This window comes from Microplitis mediator, chromosome 2 (assembly GCF_029852145.1).
Source record: "Microplitis mediator isolate UGA2020A chromosome 2, iyMicMedi2.1, whole genome shotgun sequence".
Taxonomy (NCBI): Eukaryota; Metazoa; Arthropoda; class Insecta; order Hymenoptera; family Braconidae; genus Microplitis; species Microplitis mediator.
Window position 1 is genome coordinate 18,873,974 of NC_079970.1, and position 19,655 is coordinate 18,893,628.

A 19,655-nucleotide genomic window follows, 5' to 3' on the forward strand; every position below is an offset into this window, starting at 1 on the left:
GACGCAGTTTTTTAACAACTAACGTTAAAATAAACTGTCATCAATCAGTTCAGTGATTTAAATTTTATTAGAAAAAAACACTTTTTCGAAATTTTTTTCCCGGGTCAAAAATAAAACTTGATTCAGGCTCGCTTCACCTTATTTTCTTTTGAAGTTATCGATTTGCCGACGATTTTTCAATAAGATCTTGACTGTTTCGACTTAAATTCAATTTTTTTCAACTTTTTGAACTTTTTTCATCTTAGTTTCAACTTATTCGTCTTTACTTCGAGCACGATGGTCATTTACCTTACTTGGTAAACCAAGTCTAAATCAAGTTTTATTTTTGACCCGGGTTGATAACGATCTTTTTCTGAACAAATAATCCGATTTTGATGGTGGAGGCAGCATTCGGCACGACTTATAACGTTTTACAGCTGATTAGATTTTGGAATCAATCCATCGAGTACATTACAAGTTATAAAAAAAAAACATTTTTGAGAAAGTTTTATTTTTAGAATATCTCCGAATATATTGTGCTGATTATGCTCAATTTCTCAAAAAATTTTGGGATTAGGAAGCCGCTTTAAACGCCATCTCAAAAGACCAAATCGGTTCATTCATTCAAAAGTTACAGAATATTATACACTCGGACATCATCTCGAAATTAGAATAAGTTTCTCGGACCTCAAAACGTCACCTGTTGAAAACTCGGTTATCGAAAATCAGATCGAAGCCAATAACTTCCCTTTTTTTTTTAATTTTCAATTTTCTAAGCGGGAATTTAAAAAAAGTGTGTGATTTAAATTCTTTGAATTTACACAGATTAATCAGTAGTAGACTGGTACACGGGTACAGATTTATTCATAAAGTTATTGACGATTTCTGGTGATCGCACAGCACGTCAACAACCAAAGATCCTAGAGTAAGAGTAAATTTACTGATGATCGTACAGGTACACCAGATACCAGCCACCTGTAATATACTTTTATAACGGTACCAACGCGGACAGTGGCGCCTTGTGGTGGTAAACAAAACTATCTACGAGGCGAGGTCGACTGCATACCTCAAAGTGATCCGTATCCAAGAGGTAGACAGTCGTCGCAAGTCTTTCGATAATTAAAATCGTTACTCGCTGTGCTTAAGTCGCGCTGTGAACTTTTTAAAACTTTTGAGTTTTTTACATTTTATCTTATTCTTTTTAATATATTTAATTTATATTTAACAATTAGTTCAGTGAAGATACAAAGTTTATTTTAAAAAATAAATAAAAAAGTAAAGTGATTTCAAGTGACAGTACTGTGGTCTTACAGTCAAATTTAAAAAAACTTTCGTTTAAAAATAATATTTTACTGTTCTCATATATTTTTATTTCTCTGTCGGTTCTCAAACTGAGTTTGCTTAGTCAGTTGTTACCAGTGGGCAAATTATAAAACGTGCTGGGTAAATCAGCAAGGTAAATAAGATAATAATATATTGCAATAAATTAATTATATATTATTTATTATTTTATGCAAGTGTGCAATTTTAAAAAAAAATATTTAAATTTGTTTTATATTTTGAAGTGAAGTTTTATATGATTATTATTATAAATATTTATATTGATAAGTGATTATAAGGGTGAGTGAAAAATTCACAAGAGACTAAGGTTGGAGACTTCGATGCCACAGTGCTCCCACGAACAAGATCGTCCCACGGAAACTGAATAACTTCCAACGGGAATACCGGTTCTCTCATATTCTTAGTTGATTTCATCGTAAACGATATCGGAATTTCGTTGAGAATTACTTTTACCACCTATCCACTCATTATTATTGTTGTTATTACTCTCGATTTTTTAAAATATTATTTATATTTATATTAATCTATATATTTTTTAAACAAAATATTTAATTCAACCGATTTTACTTTCAACTCAGATCGTTTGTAAAATGGCGTGTTACACGCAAACAGGTCTAGACTATTTTATATATATATATATATATATATATATATATATACATTGTTTAATTTATTTTCTAATATATCACAGATAATTACAATCCACTGTAAAAAATTGGGAGTGAATTCGGAGTGATTACGGATTTTATTTAAATTCGAATTCACTCAGAGTTCCGGAGTTTAAAAAAAAATCACTCCGTATACGGAGTAAATAGAGAGTTTATTTTTCCAGCGGAGTGATCTGGATTTTATTTAAATCCGCATTCATTCCGCTTCGGAGTTTTAATATTTAAATAAAGTGATCCTGAAGCTAACAGACAATTGAAAATTTTTGGATTTTTTTTCCAACAAATCAATTGCAAAAAAGATGAAAACTAAAAATATGCACATGTAGAAAGTTTAAAAAAACTATAGGTGCAATTTTTTCAAATATTTTCTATTTATAATTTATCGCTTTTAAAAAGGTTAAAAAATTATTAGACGTCTGCTAATTTCAGTATCATAAAATAAAATCCCTATAGGAATTAATTTTACTCCGAACCGGAATTTAAATATTAAAATAAACTTCCCTTTAGAGTTAATTTTACTCCAAAGGGATTAAATAATTACATAGTCATCCACTCCGGATTTAATCTGTGTTCACTCCGCAAATTTTTTACGGTGTGCTCAATAATATACTAATTAAATAGAGCTATTGGTTCATTTAAATTGAAAATTTAATAATCAATTACACAAAAAAGAAGGATTTCTTGGCGCGAAAAATTTTTACTCGCGCCAAGAAATTTTTTGCATCATGAATTGAAAACGAAAATTATTTTGATCTCAGATTTTTTAGTTGTCTATAAACTTTCTGAGCTTGATAATATAAAAAATATATATTATTTAAATTTTTGAAAATATTTCATTTTTCATGTGAAATTTTATATAAAATTTATTTAGAGTTAAAATAAATCCAAAAAAATATTTTCCTTCGTTTATAATCTCACTTAAATAAATTGGTCTTTTAAATTAAAAGGTTCATTGATCTTTGAAAGTGGTTAGATTTTAACATCATTCAGTCAAGTAGTCAATGAATTAATGACAATATAAATTTCAAAAAATTTTTTCATGTTTCATTCAAAACGACAATCGATCGTAAATATTTTAAACAATCATTCAAATTTATTTAAAAATCTTTGGATACTCATATGATCTCGCAACGTGCAAATTTATTGAGAAAGTGATTTTGATAAATTGGATCGATGACAATATTAATTTTCTCGATAATTTTGACCGGGAAATTTAAATATCTTACAATAATTTGTTAGTCAGATATTAAATTTTCGAATTGTGGCTTAACATTTTCATCACTATCACAATATAAAATAATTTCCAATATAGTTAAGAAGTTGTTGCGCCTGATGATGAGATGATCGCCTTGAATGCCTTTCTCCATCGACCGCGAGTCTGTCCTTATGACTCTTCTTCTCTTACCGTCATCGTCATTTTGGAATTCTCATAGTCACGTTGTCATTAACTTACAACTATTTTAAAACACTTAGTGTTGTGTAATAAAACATTATAAATCATAATATGCCGTAAAAAAACATCCGCATTTTTTTTATTTTTATTTATTTATTAAACTTTAATAATATCTTGTAACTTTAAATTGTCTTGACAAATAATTAATTCAAACAATTGAAATTTATAAGTTTTTTTAATTAACTTTAATACACAAAATACCAAAGCAGCAAATTGAATTAATAGCTGGATTTAAAAGTCATAATACAAATTATTTAACTGTAGAAAAATTCTCACAGAAAAATTAACGTGACTTTAAATCTTTTATTAACAATGAGAAAATGATAAAATACAAAAAAAACCGTTACTAAAATTATATATTTTTCTATGTAGAATGTACTTGTAGTTTAACGTAACATCAATAATATTTATTATTACTTTTGTAAATAATATTTTTTTTTAATAAAATAATTAATGAAAAGAAAAATTTCCGGGTCAAAAAATTAATTTTATTTTGACGTAATTTTAATATTTGAAAATAGAGCAAGTCTAGATAGACAAAAGTAAGTCAAGCTTAAGTTCTTTCCCAAGTAACACATAGACAACTTTAAGATGTTTTAAAGAAGTCTTTTAAAGGGATAACACAATTTTTTTTTTCTCAGTCACCTTTCTTGGTATAAATACGACATGCAAATGTTGGTTCCGGAGACATAGAAAATTTGTGTTGTTTTTCCTGTCTGATGTCAATTAAAAAATCGTTTAGATGACTTCCCTGATTGAAAATACTCTTTGAAAAGTATTGAAAAAGATGAGAATTGAATAATTTTGAATAAATCCTATTCCACAATCTTTTCATCTGGACATAAAATTAATACTTTTCAATTATATTGAATCTAAAAATAATATAAGAATTTCTAAACTTCCAAAGAATTAAAAAAGATTCGAATGAATTGATATTTTTAATCTTTCTGAATCCTCGTCAATAACAAAAAAGTTTCGAATTTTCGGGTTACGAGTAGCATTGAAAAAAATTCTAATAAATTGACAGTTTTCAATCTTTCTGAATCTTCCTCAATATCAAAATAGTTCCGTATTTCGGGTTAAGAGTTGGATTGAAAAAGATTCAAATGAATTGACATTTTCAATCTTTCTAAATACTTCTCAATAACAAAATAATTTCACATTTCGGGTCACGTGTAGGATTGAAAAAAATTCAAATGAATTGACAGTTTATAATCTTTCTGAATTTCCTTCAATACCAAAATAGTTCCATATTTCCAATTATGACTTGAATTAAAATAAATTAAAATGAATTCACATTTTCGAATCTTTCTGAATCTTTTTCTAAAATGATAGAAGATTGAATTCTTTTCAATACTTTTGAATTCCATTATAAGAATTAGAAAGTATTCAAATAATCGAAATTTCAATTCCGTTTAATATTTTTCAAAATCTCCGTATGGATTGAAAAGAATTGAAATAATTTTCAATACTTTTTAATGAGTATTTATAATCAGGGATTATTTTACCACTATTTGTAATTTACTTTTCGTCGTAACTTGAGTCAAGTCTTTTAAGTATATATTTTTTCGGTGACGTAAATTTCCGATCGTTTTGTCAACATATTGGTGCCTTATCGATATGTCATAAAATAGCCTATAGTAGTCCCGGTGAAAAGTCGTCTTAAAATGAATAGTGGGGGTATAGGTAATACGTGCTGACTAATAGTAGTGGGAGAACAACTTTTTCGCCGGAACTAGTATAAAAACATATGATAATGAAAAACAAATTTTAAGATATGAAAACACATCCGATTAATCGAAAATTTTGGCTAGGTTGTCTTACTTAGTATCAATTTACGCCAACTAAGTCAAATTCAAGTAAAGTTTGACTTATATTTGACTTAAATTTAAGTCATTGAAGTCAAGTCCAAGTCGACGTGACTTTAATTTGACTTACATTTTTTAGTCAAATTCGAATTAGTTGGCTTTAAATTTTTAAGTTAAAGAATTTATACTGACGTTAATTAAAGTAGGTGCAGCCAAAATTAAGTTAATTAAGTCAAAAAAATTATAGCAGTCAAAATCAAGTTAATTAAGTCAAAAAAATCAAAATCAAGTTATATTTTTTGACCCGAGTTTACTCAACATTTTCTATTCTCCGGAAATTAAATATACGTGCGGTTCATTAGTTTTCCGGTATTTGTATACTCGATATATATTTAAATTTTAATATATTAATATAAGAAGGCAATTATGAATTACGTAATGAGTCTTGTATCACCGCAACTAAATTGCTGCTTTCTCTGTCTGACCTCAATATCTGCTCGAGGAAACCCTGATTCTCGTGTTGGACTGCTGCTGCTGCAGCAGCTCCTGCAACGACCACAAACTGTCTAGATTCATCAGGATACCTCGAAGGCGAGTTCTGTCATACTACTGTCGGCCATTCACTAACATAAATTCTCACGTGAGAATTGTGTGCTCATACAAGGCCACTTAAATGTACATAATATTTAATAATTTAACAATAACCATATCTATGAATCATGCAGAGTGTTTTTTTATAATATAAATATAAATAATTACTTATATAATTATAATTAAAATTAAATTGTTACCATTATTATATTTTATCTTTAATTAATCGCGAGTATATTAAGAGTAATTGTAAAACTATTAAATTATATAAATATTAATTTTTCATACATATATAAGTAAAAATAGAAAATATATTAATTACTTAATTTGTCAGAGAAATAAATCAATTTTATTTTATTTTTATTTTTTACTTTCCAATCGAATTGCTATCATGACTTTGAACTTTTCTTCATAAAATACAATTTAGTGTAAATTCATTGTCATAAACTTTCCCTAGATATACTAGACAACAATGAAAAGAAAAAAAAAAGGTTTTTAAGTCAAGATAGCAGAGAAAATAAATTTAAAAAAGGTATTTCTCTATTTGGTTGTTTTAACATGTCGAAGAAATAGTTTCTATATATATTTATATATATAACTGAAAGAATCTTCACTTTCAAAGGTACAATGCACAATCGTGTTGTCGTGACGAAACGACCGGCGATCCAGTGGGGTCTTTTATATATATTTTTATATACTATAGGTACTTATATATAAGGTATCTTAAACCCACTTCAAGACCCATTGTTCTCTGCGTTGATTTTTCAATCTCCGCACTCGTTATATTAACTGCGGCTGCACCTACGTGCCGATCAAGGGTGACCAACCCGAATCACCATAATGTTGTGAAATATTCACTCACTCACTCGCTTGCCTGTTTGCTTGTTGTTGCAATATAAGATTGAGAATGACATTATATTAGTTTATTATATACTCTCACTTAGTACAACTTTGTATAGTAATTAATCATTAAGGCCAAGAATTTGGTTTTTTTGAAAGGGAGAGATAAAAGATGGGAGGAGCTGAATTTCTGATTAGTTGAATTTTTATAGATTTGTATGTGTTTATTTGAATGGAGTGAAAAGAGCGATGAAACAAAAATAAGTTTAATCAATGCAAAACATATATACTAGTCATAGAACCATGTATATTTGTAATCTTGATGTGGAACTTCGTTGGTTGAAACTCTAAAATATACAGTCAACTACATTTTGAATGAATAGAAGCTGTCCAGCATGCAAATGATGTTCCAATTAAGGAAAAATTTTGTAATCCGTCGGCTAAAGTAATATCATCTAAAATATTTGCAAAATAATACCCTTAGTTTAAATTCATTCAAAATATAGTTGGGTGCATATTTTAGAGTTTCAACCAATGAAGTTCCACATCAAGATTACAAATATATATGCTTATGTGACTAGTATATTTGTTTTGCATTGATTAAACTTATTTTTGTTTCATCGCTCTTTTCACTCCATTCAAATAAGCAAATACAAATCTATAAAAATTCAACCAATCAGAAATTCAGCTCCTCCCATCTTTTATCTCTCGCTTTTAAAAAAACCAAATTCTTGGCCTTAATAATCATATAAAAAAAAATAAAAAGAAATTATTTCAAACGAATTTTTTTTATCATATTTTTATTTACGATTAATAGATTTTACACTCTGTCTTATTATAGAATTCAGTATTTTTTACCTTCTCTAGATAAAATTATAAAAACTAAAAACTTTATTTATACACTTTTTCCATTAATTTTTTCACACTTAACAATTGATTTAATAATGCAAAATAATTATGCTTCATAAAAAATTTCTTTTTACAATATCATTGAAGTTCTTTTTTTTTTTTTTTTACTAATAACCGATTTCTATTGTGTCTATAATTATCAAGTACTGGAAAATAATTTTCATCTGTTTTAGAAAACAGAATTTAAATTAACTAATTAATTTTTTTTTAGGCTTCAAAGAAATCGGAAGACTTTTGAACAAAATGAAATTTGACCAACCGGATTTATAATTATCTCCAAAGATGTACAACGAGTGGCAAGTGGTAAGGATACTCTTTATATAGATTTTAATAGACACAAGAACCCTACGTACGTTCCGCAATTAAATAGTTTCCGGCAAATGATTCACAATTGTGTATATAATAGATTGATGAAAGATCTTTAAGAGTTTGTGGACATAAAAAGACTGCATCAATGATTACGCGTGGTATAATAACACTTACTGGAGTCAGAAGTCAATGATCTGTGTAAGGAATTGCACGTCGTTCGCACGTGCCCACTACTTTCCAATGACATTCAGCAATTCTCTTTTTTTTTTCACCGTAGGCGATTATTTTATTTTAATCGATGTAAAAAAATATATAATACACGGAGAAAATTTTATTATATTATCTACGATACTAAATTTTAAATTTAAACTATTTGACAATTAATCGTAATAACGATTACTATCGAAAATGCTTATGGCAACTATTAAGGGGGACCACTGGTATGACCACCTAAAAAAAAGATGATTTTTCAGAATTTTTTAAAAGAAAACTACAACACGGAATGTTTTAATGTTTTAAGGATATATAATGAGTACAAGATTAAATTTTTGGACCAAAAAATTCAAAATTCAGTGAGTTATTCACAATCTTTCGACGGTCAAAAAAAAAAGTCCCCTCACTGCAGTGATAGCGACCTTCGCAGTGCATGAAATCGAAAAGACCAAAAAGTTTATTGAACTAGAAGGTATTTCCCGTACGATGACCCTCGGGCTAAGAAAAAAATTTTAATTTAACACAATGGCGGAGTTTTTAAAAAAAATTTCAAATTTTGCGCGAAAATTTGATGATTTTTGGCCTGTCAAAATTACATTTTTGATTCGATTGGAAAACTAGAGGTTCTTGGTATGTAGAAACATTTATAAAAGAAGCTGCAATTCGAATCAAATCGATCGGATGATTTGTCTTCGAGTTATAACTGCAGCAGTTTTGAAAAGTGTATTTTTGAGAACCGATAAGCGACTGCTCTTCAAAGGGCTGTAACTCAAAAACTATTTGAGATATGCACTTTAAATTTTAGTATGTTATTTTTGAATCTATAGACTATCGAAATATGCAAAAACAAATCGATTTTTTCAAAATTTCACCCTAGTGGTCCCCCTTATAGACAACAATATTACAATCGAAGATAGTAACCGTTATCATTCAAGGTTGTAAAAATTCGGAAAAAAGAAATAAGATAAATTTATGTAAATTTAAATCCTTTATTTACATCCATATTTTAGCTATGAACAGTTCGTCCTTTTAATAATCAAAATACGTAACAATACAATAGTTCAAGTCCGAATATAATAAAAATTTCCAAATATCGGAGCTGTTATTGATAACTTTAAATGATTGTGTATGATTGTCAATGTAACAATCATCCAAATATTGAATGACAAAGAAAACTTTATGGTCATCAATAATCACTATTTTTTTTACAACACAAAATAATGGACTGTCATTTGATCTGTAACGCAGATATTTATATTATTTATTAGTTTAGAGAGTAATTACTTCTTGGGCTGATGGTAACCATTACCATCAGGTCATTAAGAACTACGATGTTGACAATAGTTATAATTAGTTAAGATAAAAGTTGTAATTTCTGATTATCATCAATTGTAGATTTTACCATATAGTCAATAGATACTACAGTCCAATTGCTTATTTAATAATTTAAATGATATTCTCTACTATCGAATTTAGTTTAAAAATTTCACTGTAACTGATAACTTTTACTAAAAAATACTCTCCGTGTACGTGCATAAAAAAAAATAGCAATAATCAAAGAATTTTTTAAAATTTTAATTATTATTTTTTCTTACAACATGAGTAGGGAAATTGGTATATTCTTCAGTTCACTCACTATCATAGGTTTGCATTATAAAATTTCCCGTTCTAATGCACTTGCTGCCCATATGCGTGGTTATTTAGCGCATAATTTATATAAGAGAACAAGTACGCTTGGTTTCACCCCAAAGCACTTCGATCCATTGGCGCCAACAATTATTTTCTTATTTATTTATAATAATATAAATAAAAAAAAAATATATATATATATGTACATATAAGGAAATTATATGTAGTGACATAAGTTTTAATTTATATAGAATTTAGCTTTTATAACCTTTTTAGAAAATAGAAAAGCATAACATTCTGTGCGTTAAACTAGCGAACGAGCTTATGTAGGTGGACATAACTTCTTACGAAGATCCAACGCCTCGATGAACGGCCAATTAACTTTAAGAATTAATTAAACCCATCTACGCCACTGTACAACAGGAGCAATCGTTGTAAGAAAGACTTCGGGCCTCCAGTTGCGTATCGAACATCCTCAAGACTGGATCTTTTAATTTATTTTAATCCATCGATATTTAAAAACCATACTTTCTTTTTTTATTCCTTTACTTCACAGTTTTTATTTCCTAAAAAAGTTATTGTTCATCGATCTAATGGGATAAGATTTAATCGAGTTATAAATTTGAATTCAAGTTCAAAATTTGAATGTGACCGTTATCAAATAGTACGTGATTGGTGTCGAGACCGTGAATTTTTCGAACTAGTGACCCATTGAACCCGATAATCTTTAGTAGTTCATGGTCTCCTAACTCTCGTTGTAAAGTTAATTTGTTGGAGACAGAAAGTATAATATTCCGAATGCGTTATGCGGTTGACAGAACTTACGGCCCAAATCGGTTTGCTCGTGTCTCGTTTATCAAGTGAGTCTAGCTGGTAGCCAAGTTTGTCCATAGACGACGACTCTTTTACTTGCGGGTTTCCGGGGTGCGATGACCCTGATAAAGTGTCATGAGCAGTGCATCGTCCTATTGATGTATTATTATTACTCAACATTTTCAAACCGCAATTATTACTGGTTATTCCATTGTTAACATATATAACACTGTAGGAATAATCTTTGTTATTATGATTACCTCAGATGATGTATGCATGAATCATGTAACTGATAGAGTTGAATTATCAGTGGAAAATAACAAACGATGAATTAATATAAAAAAATAAATAAATAAATGAAACAACAACAAGTTAGTGGAGAGTTGTCGGATTAGCTAGTGGAAAACGCGAAAGAGAACTTCTCTACAAAGAGGCCACTGGTACGGCAATCCCGGTACCAGCTCGTGCAATGACCTCAAAGTGAGCGGAAGTGAGTTGGCTCTCGAGAGTCGTAGCTCGTTTCGATCAAGAAAACATCTCGGCTGCGCCTAGATGTGGAATGTACGCATGTGATACGCAAGTTTACGCACAATATACTAAATGTCAATTTTGGTGAAAGGCCACTTGGTCATTTGACTTTCGCGAGGATTTTTTAGTTATTTCGTTACCAAGAAACTGAGCAATGATCTTCATCACTGTTAAATATTTTTATTTACATTATCATTATGGAATCAACATTAAAGAGAACAAAAATAGAACGTGGAACCAGCAAAAGTTTATCAACAAGAGCAAGAATTCCTCCGCATCTTAAATCCGGTGAATTGAATACTCAGTACGCGGCAACTGCTGGCGGAAAGCCGTTACCGTACATACGTGGATTGCATAATTCTCCTGGCCCAGACCTAGATACAGACGCTCTTAATCTACCACTGGTGAGTTTAAGAGTGACATCAGGTGCCTTGAAGAAACATGATGAGGTCGCCAGGGCTTGTGCTGGTCGTCAAGTTGTTAAACGTTTCAGTAACCCGGAAGCGTTTCGGTCGAATGCCCGAGTTACTTCTGCCGCTGCTACTAATGCTAGCATATCTCGCCGAGAGATCATTGAAAGACGGTTTGAAAATGTAGATGGAAGACTTGCTCAAACTCTCCAGCATCATTGGAAACCATCAGCGGCCGCTATTGAAAATGAACGAATGCGTAGTTCTTATCTTGATTCGCGGCCGCAAACTCTGCCGTCAATTGGTAGAAAATCGAAGAAATTTGCTGATAATTCTTCCGGTTTTCCACCGCTTGAAAATCGTAGAATTTCTCGACAAGATATTTTAAACCGTAGAACTAGTTTCGAAGCACCAAAAACACCCGTACAAGTTGCGATAAGAAAAAAAAGCAACAGTTTACTCGAACCGCCAAGTAGAATAATTATTAATTCAGAGAGAAAGGATGATACAAGACGGATAGAAGGATTTACCAAATCATCCTCCGCGTATCTTAAGAATGCTACTACAAGTACTTGCAATACCGGAAAGAGGAGAGAGGGTTCACTTGATAGAAGAGAAGGTGCCAGATCGGTTGCTGATTTTCTTACAGTTTCCAATCGACTTCGAGACATCACACGTGGTTTAGTACCCAGGCCATCGACTTTACCCAAAATAATTCATACTAGTAAAAATTTAACCTCTGAGTCTCATTACAATATTGGATTTAAACAACCGAGAGAATCAGCAAGCAGAGAAGCTCCAATTTATGGTAAAATTCGCCGGAGAAAATTATCATTACCAGCCATTTCAAGAGAATCTATTTTACGAAAATCAACTAGCAGTCTTCAGTACTATCGTGAATTTGATACCGATTCAGTGGATGAAGAAATACCGATAAGAAATTATCCAAGAAATTTGACACCTAGAAGCAGTGAAATGAAACTTGACTGCAAAAAAATATCCGGGACAATTTTAAGAAAATCTTCTTCATCAAAATTACCACCGACAGTTTGTCAAGATTTCAAGTCTGATAAAAGTTTAATTAATTTATCTGGTGATAAAAAAAGTAAAGATGTGATTAAAGATTTACGCGCTGTTTCAAGAAGACGAATTATAAGCAGCGTTGAAGAACCCAAGGAAATTAAAGATATCGTTCATCATAAATTAAAGAGAACTAAAGACAAGGATTACGTGATGACAGATTTCGCTTCGGGAGTTAAACAGACTCACAGTCCTCAGGAATCGGCCGTGACTAAACGAAGTGTCAATGATAGTGAAAACACAGTTGTCGGTGGTATTAAAAAAACTAAAAATTCAAACTTAAGAGTGTCTACTTGGCATAATGTTAAATCAAGATCTAATGACGGCGTTAGTCAACAGCGAAATAAAACAGAACAGAAAACAAATCCCAGTTCAAAACAACAAACTCATGTTTCTACGACTTTGCCGCTTTATATGAAAAGTGTTCGGAAAACTTCGAGCTGCACAAGCTCAAGTATTCCTTTGAAAATAGCGTCAAGATCAGCAGAAAATCGACAGTCTGATACTAAAACTTCACGACTGTCATCTAAATTAATAAAAGAACGCGCTAATGCTGCTAATAAATCTGTAAATACTCATGCGAGATCATTAAGTGACATCAATAGTACAAGATCAATATCACCAGCAACTACGTCATCAATATTTGGCTTCTGTACTGGAAGAAGAAAAGTTCCGGTTGCAGTAAAAAAAAAAAATGACTCGATAGCGGATAAACCATCTGTAGAATGTGTTGCAACTTTATCAGGAAATTTGAAATTAATAAAAGTGCGAATTATATGATTGAAATCTTATTAATTATAAGTATATGCAATAACTAAAAGAAAAAATTATTTTAATTATTTTTATGATTGAATTTAAATTAAGTGTTGATATATAATTATTAAATGATTGTTAATTAAATTATATAAATAATTTTTATAGGGTGAATTAGTGTGGTTTGACCCAGGTGTCGGTCATGTGCTACCAGGTGAGGTGTTGGAATATCACCGAGCTGCTAATGTACTCTCAGTTCAGGCTGTCATCGCTGGCAAGGTACGATTATTTTTATTTCTTATATATTTTAATTTATTGAGTAGAGTCGACTGTTCGTCATAAGCCTGGTCTTTTATTATTGCCTTTATTTAGACCCAACAGCAAAATTTGCCAATAACAGGGTCACTTCATAGTGATACATTTAAAATACAAAGATGACTTAAAATAAGAATGATATACAATAACTAGTAACTTATGATTACCATCAACTAATAAACATAAGAAAGTCGATTTAAATTATAAATCATTAAGTTTGAATTAACTAACTTAGTTTGAATGATATTATGTGTAGTGAATTTATCGTAGCGAGATCAAAATGGATGCAATTTTGCTAGCTGATAGAGGCTGATTATAGCCTAAAATATCAAGTAGACAATCAGAATTACTCAAAATGAAATTGCATATAGATGTGAGCCTATAAAGCGGTGAGGACTGCGCAAAAGCCGATCTAGCTGTCGAAACGTAAAACAAGTTCGCAGACTTAGTATTACATGGAGGTACACGAAACGGTAATAGAGCCAGAAAACGCATACAATAAACTACGGAAAATAGGGGAAATTTTTATTGGAATTTCAGTCTCCCTGTTACCGTGCGTTTAGTTTTGTTCTAGACTATCCGTCATAAGCCTGTTCTATTTTATATCGTGTCGCTACTTCCAAGAGAACTTATATTATTATACGCTCTTTTGAGTTAATCACTAATTTTAAAACCAAAAGGGCATATAATTTTGTTTTTATTCCTAATCATACGCGGAGAAAAGTGAGCTTAAGAAATTTACGAATTTTTATTATGCTGTCGACGAAACTTGTAACAGGAAGTTGAGTCGCCAAAAAATTATTATGCTATACTACAAAAAATATTATACACTTAAAACTTATTGATAAATTCTAATGAATATTATTGGTCTAAATTAGAAACTATAAAAAAATAAAAAATTTCTAGAGGATCACAATAATAACTATAGTGCAGCAGAATAATTTTTGGTGACTCAACTTCCTGTTTCAAGTTTAGTCGACAAATTCGTACATTTTTTGTCTCTATTTTCTCTGTGTATTGTAAACTTATTCTAAAGTCGAAAATTGAAAAGAAAAGTTTTTCGGACTCAGTAACTGCCGATTGAGGGGAAGAGGCTGATTATGGGCTTATTTACTAACTCAGATAGTTAGTCTACGGAGGAACGGAAATTTCCTGGATATTCCGACTTATCGAATGCCCCTTCTCCTTTATAGAGTAAACTACACGCATGCGCTGTTACATCTACATAAATGATGTAAATATAAATATACACAGACACATACAAATGTATAGCATCGGGTGGGAGACAGCGTAGCTCGTAGTGGGGGTCAAGATTAAGGGGAAGTTCCGAATTAATGAAATTCGACTAATTAATTTTTATTTTTTATTAAGTAAATTATCTAAAATGTTTTATAGTCACTACTGTAATATTCTCACATTCTTTACAAGATTGATATCTTATAGACTTCGATTAGTTAACAACAATTCAGTTGATCTCTGATCTTAAATTCCGAGTGATCATATCCCAGAACAATCGGCAAAAAGTCTGCAATTAAATTTTAAAGATTAATTTAATTTATTCAAATAAATTAAAGAGATAAAAAATCATTAAGTAATTCATTAATAAATATATACATTACACAATACTGAACAATTGATACTAATTTTTATTAATGAATTCTTAGCGATACAACAGACAGTAAATTTTAATAATAAGTTTAATTTTAATTACTTCGTATATTTATTTACTTTAAAAAAAGAGAAACTGCAATTTTTATAAGGACACAACTGTCGTATTTATTACACTAAATTAAAATACCTAGAGAAGATGTAATACATATATAGAAAGTCGAATTTACGGATAAATTATTGAGATACTTTGCGTGCCTCATTAAATATACTTGGACACTTCCGCGAAAGTGATCACTCAGTCATTACTGCAATAAAAAAAAGAAATGTATATTTTAATTACAGCCAATACTTTTAAATATCCATTTAAATTTATCGATTTCTATTGTTACAATTACCATAGTATTATATCAAGTAAATAAATACGACGCAATAATTATAGGAAATAAAACTGCAGTACAATGAGGAATAAGAACTACAATATAAGTTTGATTAAATATTTTTAATTAAATTATACAGCGTTGTAAATTTATACTCAGCGTTTTATTAGTGTCCTATTGTAGATGACGATGCACGTCCAGGATAAAGTGTAATAGTTGCGTGACAGATAAGAAGACTTGTTTAATTGCATGTTGGTACAAAGTTGCATAGTATGAACATAACTTGTAGTACTTTGAATTTTTTTATTTCAATTTTTTTTAATTATACAAGTACAGAAAAAAAAGATTTCTTAGCGGAAGAAATATTTTACTTTAGAAAATGAAAACAAAAATTTTCTTATTTCTAGAAAAAATTTCTCCATACAAAAAATTTTTTTTGCTCTAAGAAAACTTTTTACTGCTCCAAGAAAATTTGTATTTAATATTTCTTTTTATACACAAGCACAGAAAAAAAGTGATTTCTTGGCACCAGAAATATTTTGCATTAGGAAATGAAAACAAAAATTTTCTTATGACTAGAAAACTTTTTATTGCTCAAAGAAAATTTTGGTTTTTAATTTTCTTTAATATACAAACAGAAAAAAGGGTTCTTTGGCGCGAGAAATTTTTTTTGCTCTAAGAAAACTTTTTACTGCTTCAAGAAAAATTTTTTTTCAATTTTATTTAATATACAAGCCCAGAAAAAAGTGATTTCTTGGCGCGAGAAATGAAAACAAAAATTTTCTTATTACTAAACAAAATTTTTTAATACAAGAAATTTTTTCTTGCCCTAAGAAAATTTTTGTTTTTAATTTATAATCTAAAAACTTTATTGGGGCAAGTAAACAATTTTCGCGCCAAGAAATTTTTGTTTTCTATAAGAAATTAAAAGTTAAAAAAAAATATTAATAATAATAAAAACAAGTAAAATAAAATAGAAAAGTGTTTCTACACATGAGTGGCTGCGCCTATGTGTCCGTCGTTGCAAAGTCAGGTAAGCCGGTGCATCCGGTTAAGTTTCACGAGAACGACTCTCGAGTAAGTCTTGTGAATTTAAAAGAACCGTTAATTTTTTTTTGCTATAATTTATATCTTTTTATATTTATTTTATGTACGGAATGAGATGCAAGGATAAAAAATTATGTGTTGAAATAATTGATAAAAAAAAAGAAGCTTGACACGCATGTGTGCATATAAATAAGATTGATTACTCCAAAAAAGTACACGCGATATTAAGATTCGTGTTTCTGGTAATTTATTTACAGTATGCGAGTTACACACTTGTAATAATAGTACTTGATTTCGGTCTATACAAAAGAAAAAAATAATAATTTAAATAAATACTAAAGTTATTATTGTTATACAATTTAAGAAAGTGCGTGAAAGAGTGACACGTAAGGAAAAAAAAGTAGATCAAATCGTGTAAAGCGATGAGGACATTGAGATTGGGAAATATTTGATTACTAGTGTGTTTGGATAATGACTGATAAAAATACTACGTGTCGATTGAATAAAAAATACCATACGTTTAATTGTAAATAATAAAAAATTCAGATGTAATAGAGTATAAATTTAAAGAGGTAAAAATTTACTATTGTTCCCCGTGTGTGCTCGACCTTGGACAACGACACGACTTGCGTGTTTCGTTAAAAGAATTTAAAGTCTCAAATTTTTTAACATAAATGTAATTTAATTTTGTCGGAGTTTTTATTTTTTGTGAAAGCAAAACACGTTTTAAAAATAAATAAATCTAAGTTACGGACATTTAAAATCCATGTCAATGAAAAAACATTTAAGTCATATCGTTTATCTTATTTATTATTGTTGTCTTTGTTATCGTGATAAATGTGATCCGATACAATAAAGCTTTAAGTGAAATCCTTTTAAATTTTATTATAAAGATCTTTAAAGACAACTTTTTTTTTTCAGCCGCAAACTTTTACGCTTACAAACCTGACTGGAGTACGGCCTAGACAAGATCTTGGACAGAATGGAGTTGAGGATATGATTCAATTGAAGTAATAATCATAATAATTATACTGTAAATAATATTTATTATTATTTACATAAGAAATTTTATTATTTATTTTTTTTTTAGTGATTTAAATGAAGCATCTTTACTTTGGAATCTTAAAATACGATATGATAAAGAGCTTATCTATGTAAGTTATTAATATATTTTAAACAATATTTCGCGTTGCAAGTGTCATAAAAGTGTATAGATAATTTACGCCCTTATCGTCCTCATTCTGGGTAAACCTCGTAACTGCAAAATTATAATTTTTTCAGGAATCGATTAAAACTTCTATTCTGTTACACGTGCGTTAATGGAAATATTAAAATTCAAAAGTATCTCAAACATAATTATTAAGACTTGAAGTTTTTTTTAACCAACAGCAGTACTAAAAAATGTTTTTCACCCATAATTTTAATTATGAAAAAAAGTAGTTACGAGGTTTACTCAGAAAGGGGACGTTATTGTACCGGAAAATCTTAAGTACGTGTAGAAAATTTTTTGATAATATATGTACATAATTTTCGTCTATAAGTTTAAAATTAATTAAACAGGTTTTAATTTTTTTATACGCTTTTATAGTTCCTGAGAAAAGGGCCTAAAAAGTTTTTTCATTTTCATACTTCTAGAAAAAAAAATACATCGATTAGAGAAAAAATTTTTGTGTGCCCTTTTGGTTCCCGGTCTCTAATAAGGGCCGGGAACCATAAGAGCGTATAAAAAATTTAAAAATAAGTAGACTGTGTATATTTTTAGATTTTTAGATTAAAAATACAAGGATTAAAAAAAAGTATTCACTCTGCCCGTGCAAAAAAAATTCAGTTCAAAAAGATTTCAAAAAAATTTGAATTGTGAAACTTCTAAACTTGAGACAGATTAGAACTTTTTTTGAACTTCTGTAATTTTAAAAGTAAAAAAAAACAGTATGTAGGACTTTATATGAGTGAATTTTGAGTAAAAAAAGAACCTACCCTCGTTTCGAAAAAATTCAAAAATCTCAAATCTGGAACTTCTTATTAACGTTTTTTGATTCTTTTGGGACTATTGGTTTCTAATGGAAACTTTTTCGGAACGAGGGTACAATAAAGTAATACTACGTTTTAAAAAGGTTCTTTTTTTACTCAAGATTCGCTTATATAAAGTCCTAGATACTTTTTTTTTACTATCAAAATTACAAAAGTTCCACTCAAAGTTCTAATCTGTCTCAAGTTTAGAAGTTCCACATATCGAACTTTTTTGGAATCTTTCTGGAATTACTTTTTTTTACACGGGTAAAATCCGGAGTAAATGTAGAGTGGATAATTTTCTATCCATATCATCCCCTCACCCCTCGGTATGAAATTCACTCCGAAGAGTTTATTTTAACCCTTAAATGCCACACGTCTACAAAATGTCGTATGTGTCACCCAGTGACATTTTGACCCTACCGTAAAAAACGATCAAGAATTTTAAAAATTTCTCTTTGAATAAATTTTGCAAGATATTTATTATCTTTACAAAGAAACTTCAATCTAAAGTATATATTAATTTTATTAAAAAGTCAAAAAAATTTGAAAATGATCTAGGGTCAAAATGGCACTCGGTGTCATTTAAAGGTCAACATTAAAACTTCGGATGCGGATTGAAATGAAATTCATGTCACTCCGAACTCACTTCGCTAAAAAAAAATCTTACTTACTCCGTACGCGGAGTGATTAAAATAGAATCCATATTCACTCCCGATTTTTTACAGTCTGCTTTTTCAGTAGGACAATTTGCTAGGATACGCCCTTATGACATCTGTAACGATACATATTTTTAAATACCCAGTTACTTAACGTTGCTGCTTTTAATTACAGACATATACCGGCAGTATTCTCGTGGCCGTTAATCCGTATAAAATGTTTGACATTTATGGGCTGGACCAAGTTAAATTATATGAAGGAAGAATCCTCGGTACTTTACCACCGTGAGTTTGAATTAAAAATACAAAATA

The 19,655-nt window shown here is 29.7% G+C and overlaps 1 protein-coding gene across 2 annotated transcripts in view; it reads left to right on the forward strand.

Annotated features, from left to right (window-relative positions):
* Positions 1–1,090: 1,090 nt before the first annotated feature.
* The window catches only part of LOC130663554 (unconventional myosin-XV), a 62,913-nt gene continuing 44,348 nt past the window's right edge, over positions 1,091–19,655 (forward strand). Inside the window, exons 1-6 of one of the 2 annotated variants that reach the window (XM_057462833.1) lie at positions 1,091–1,435; positions 7,801–7,892; positions 13,493–13,603; positions 17,596–17,684; positions 17,765–17,828; positions 19,519–19,628. In XM_057462833.1, coding sequence (XP_057318816.1) covers positions 7,872–7,892; positions 13,493–13,603; positions 17,596–17,684; positions 17,765–17,828; positions 19,519–19,628 — 395 coding nt within the window. In that variant the 5' untranslated portion in view covers positions 1,091–1,435; positions 7,801–7,871. Of the gene's footprint in view, positions 1,436–7,800; positions 7,893–13,492; positions 13,604–16,614; positions 16,661–17,595; positions 17,685–17,764; positions 17,829–19,518; positions 19,629–19,655 lie in introns of those variants that run through there. The other variant, XM_057462834.1, reaches the window with a different exon arrangement.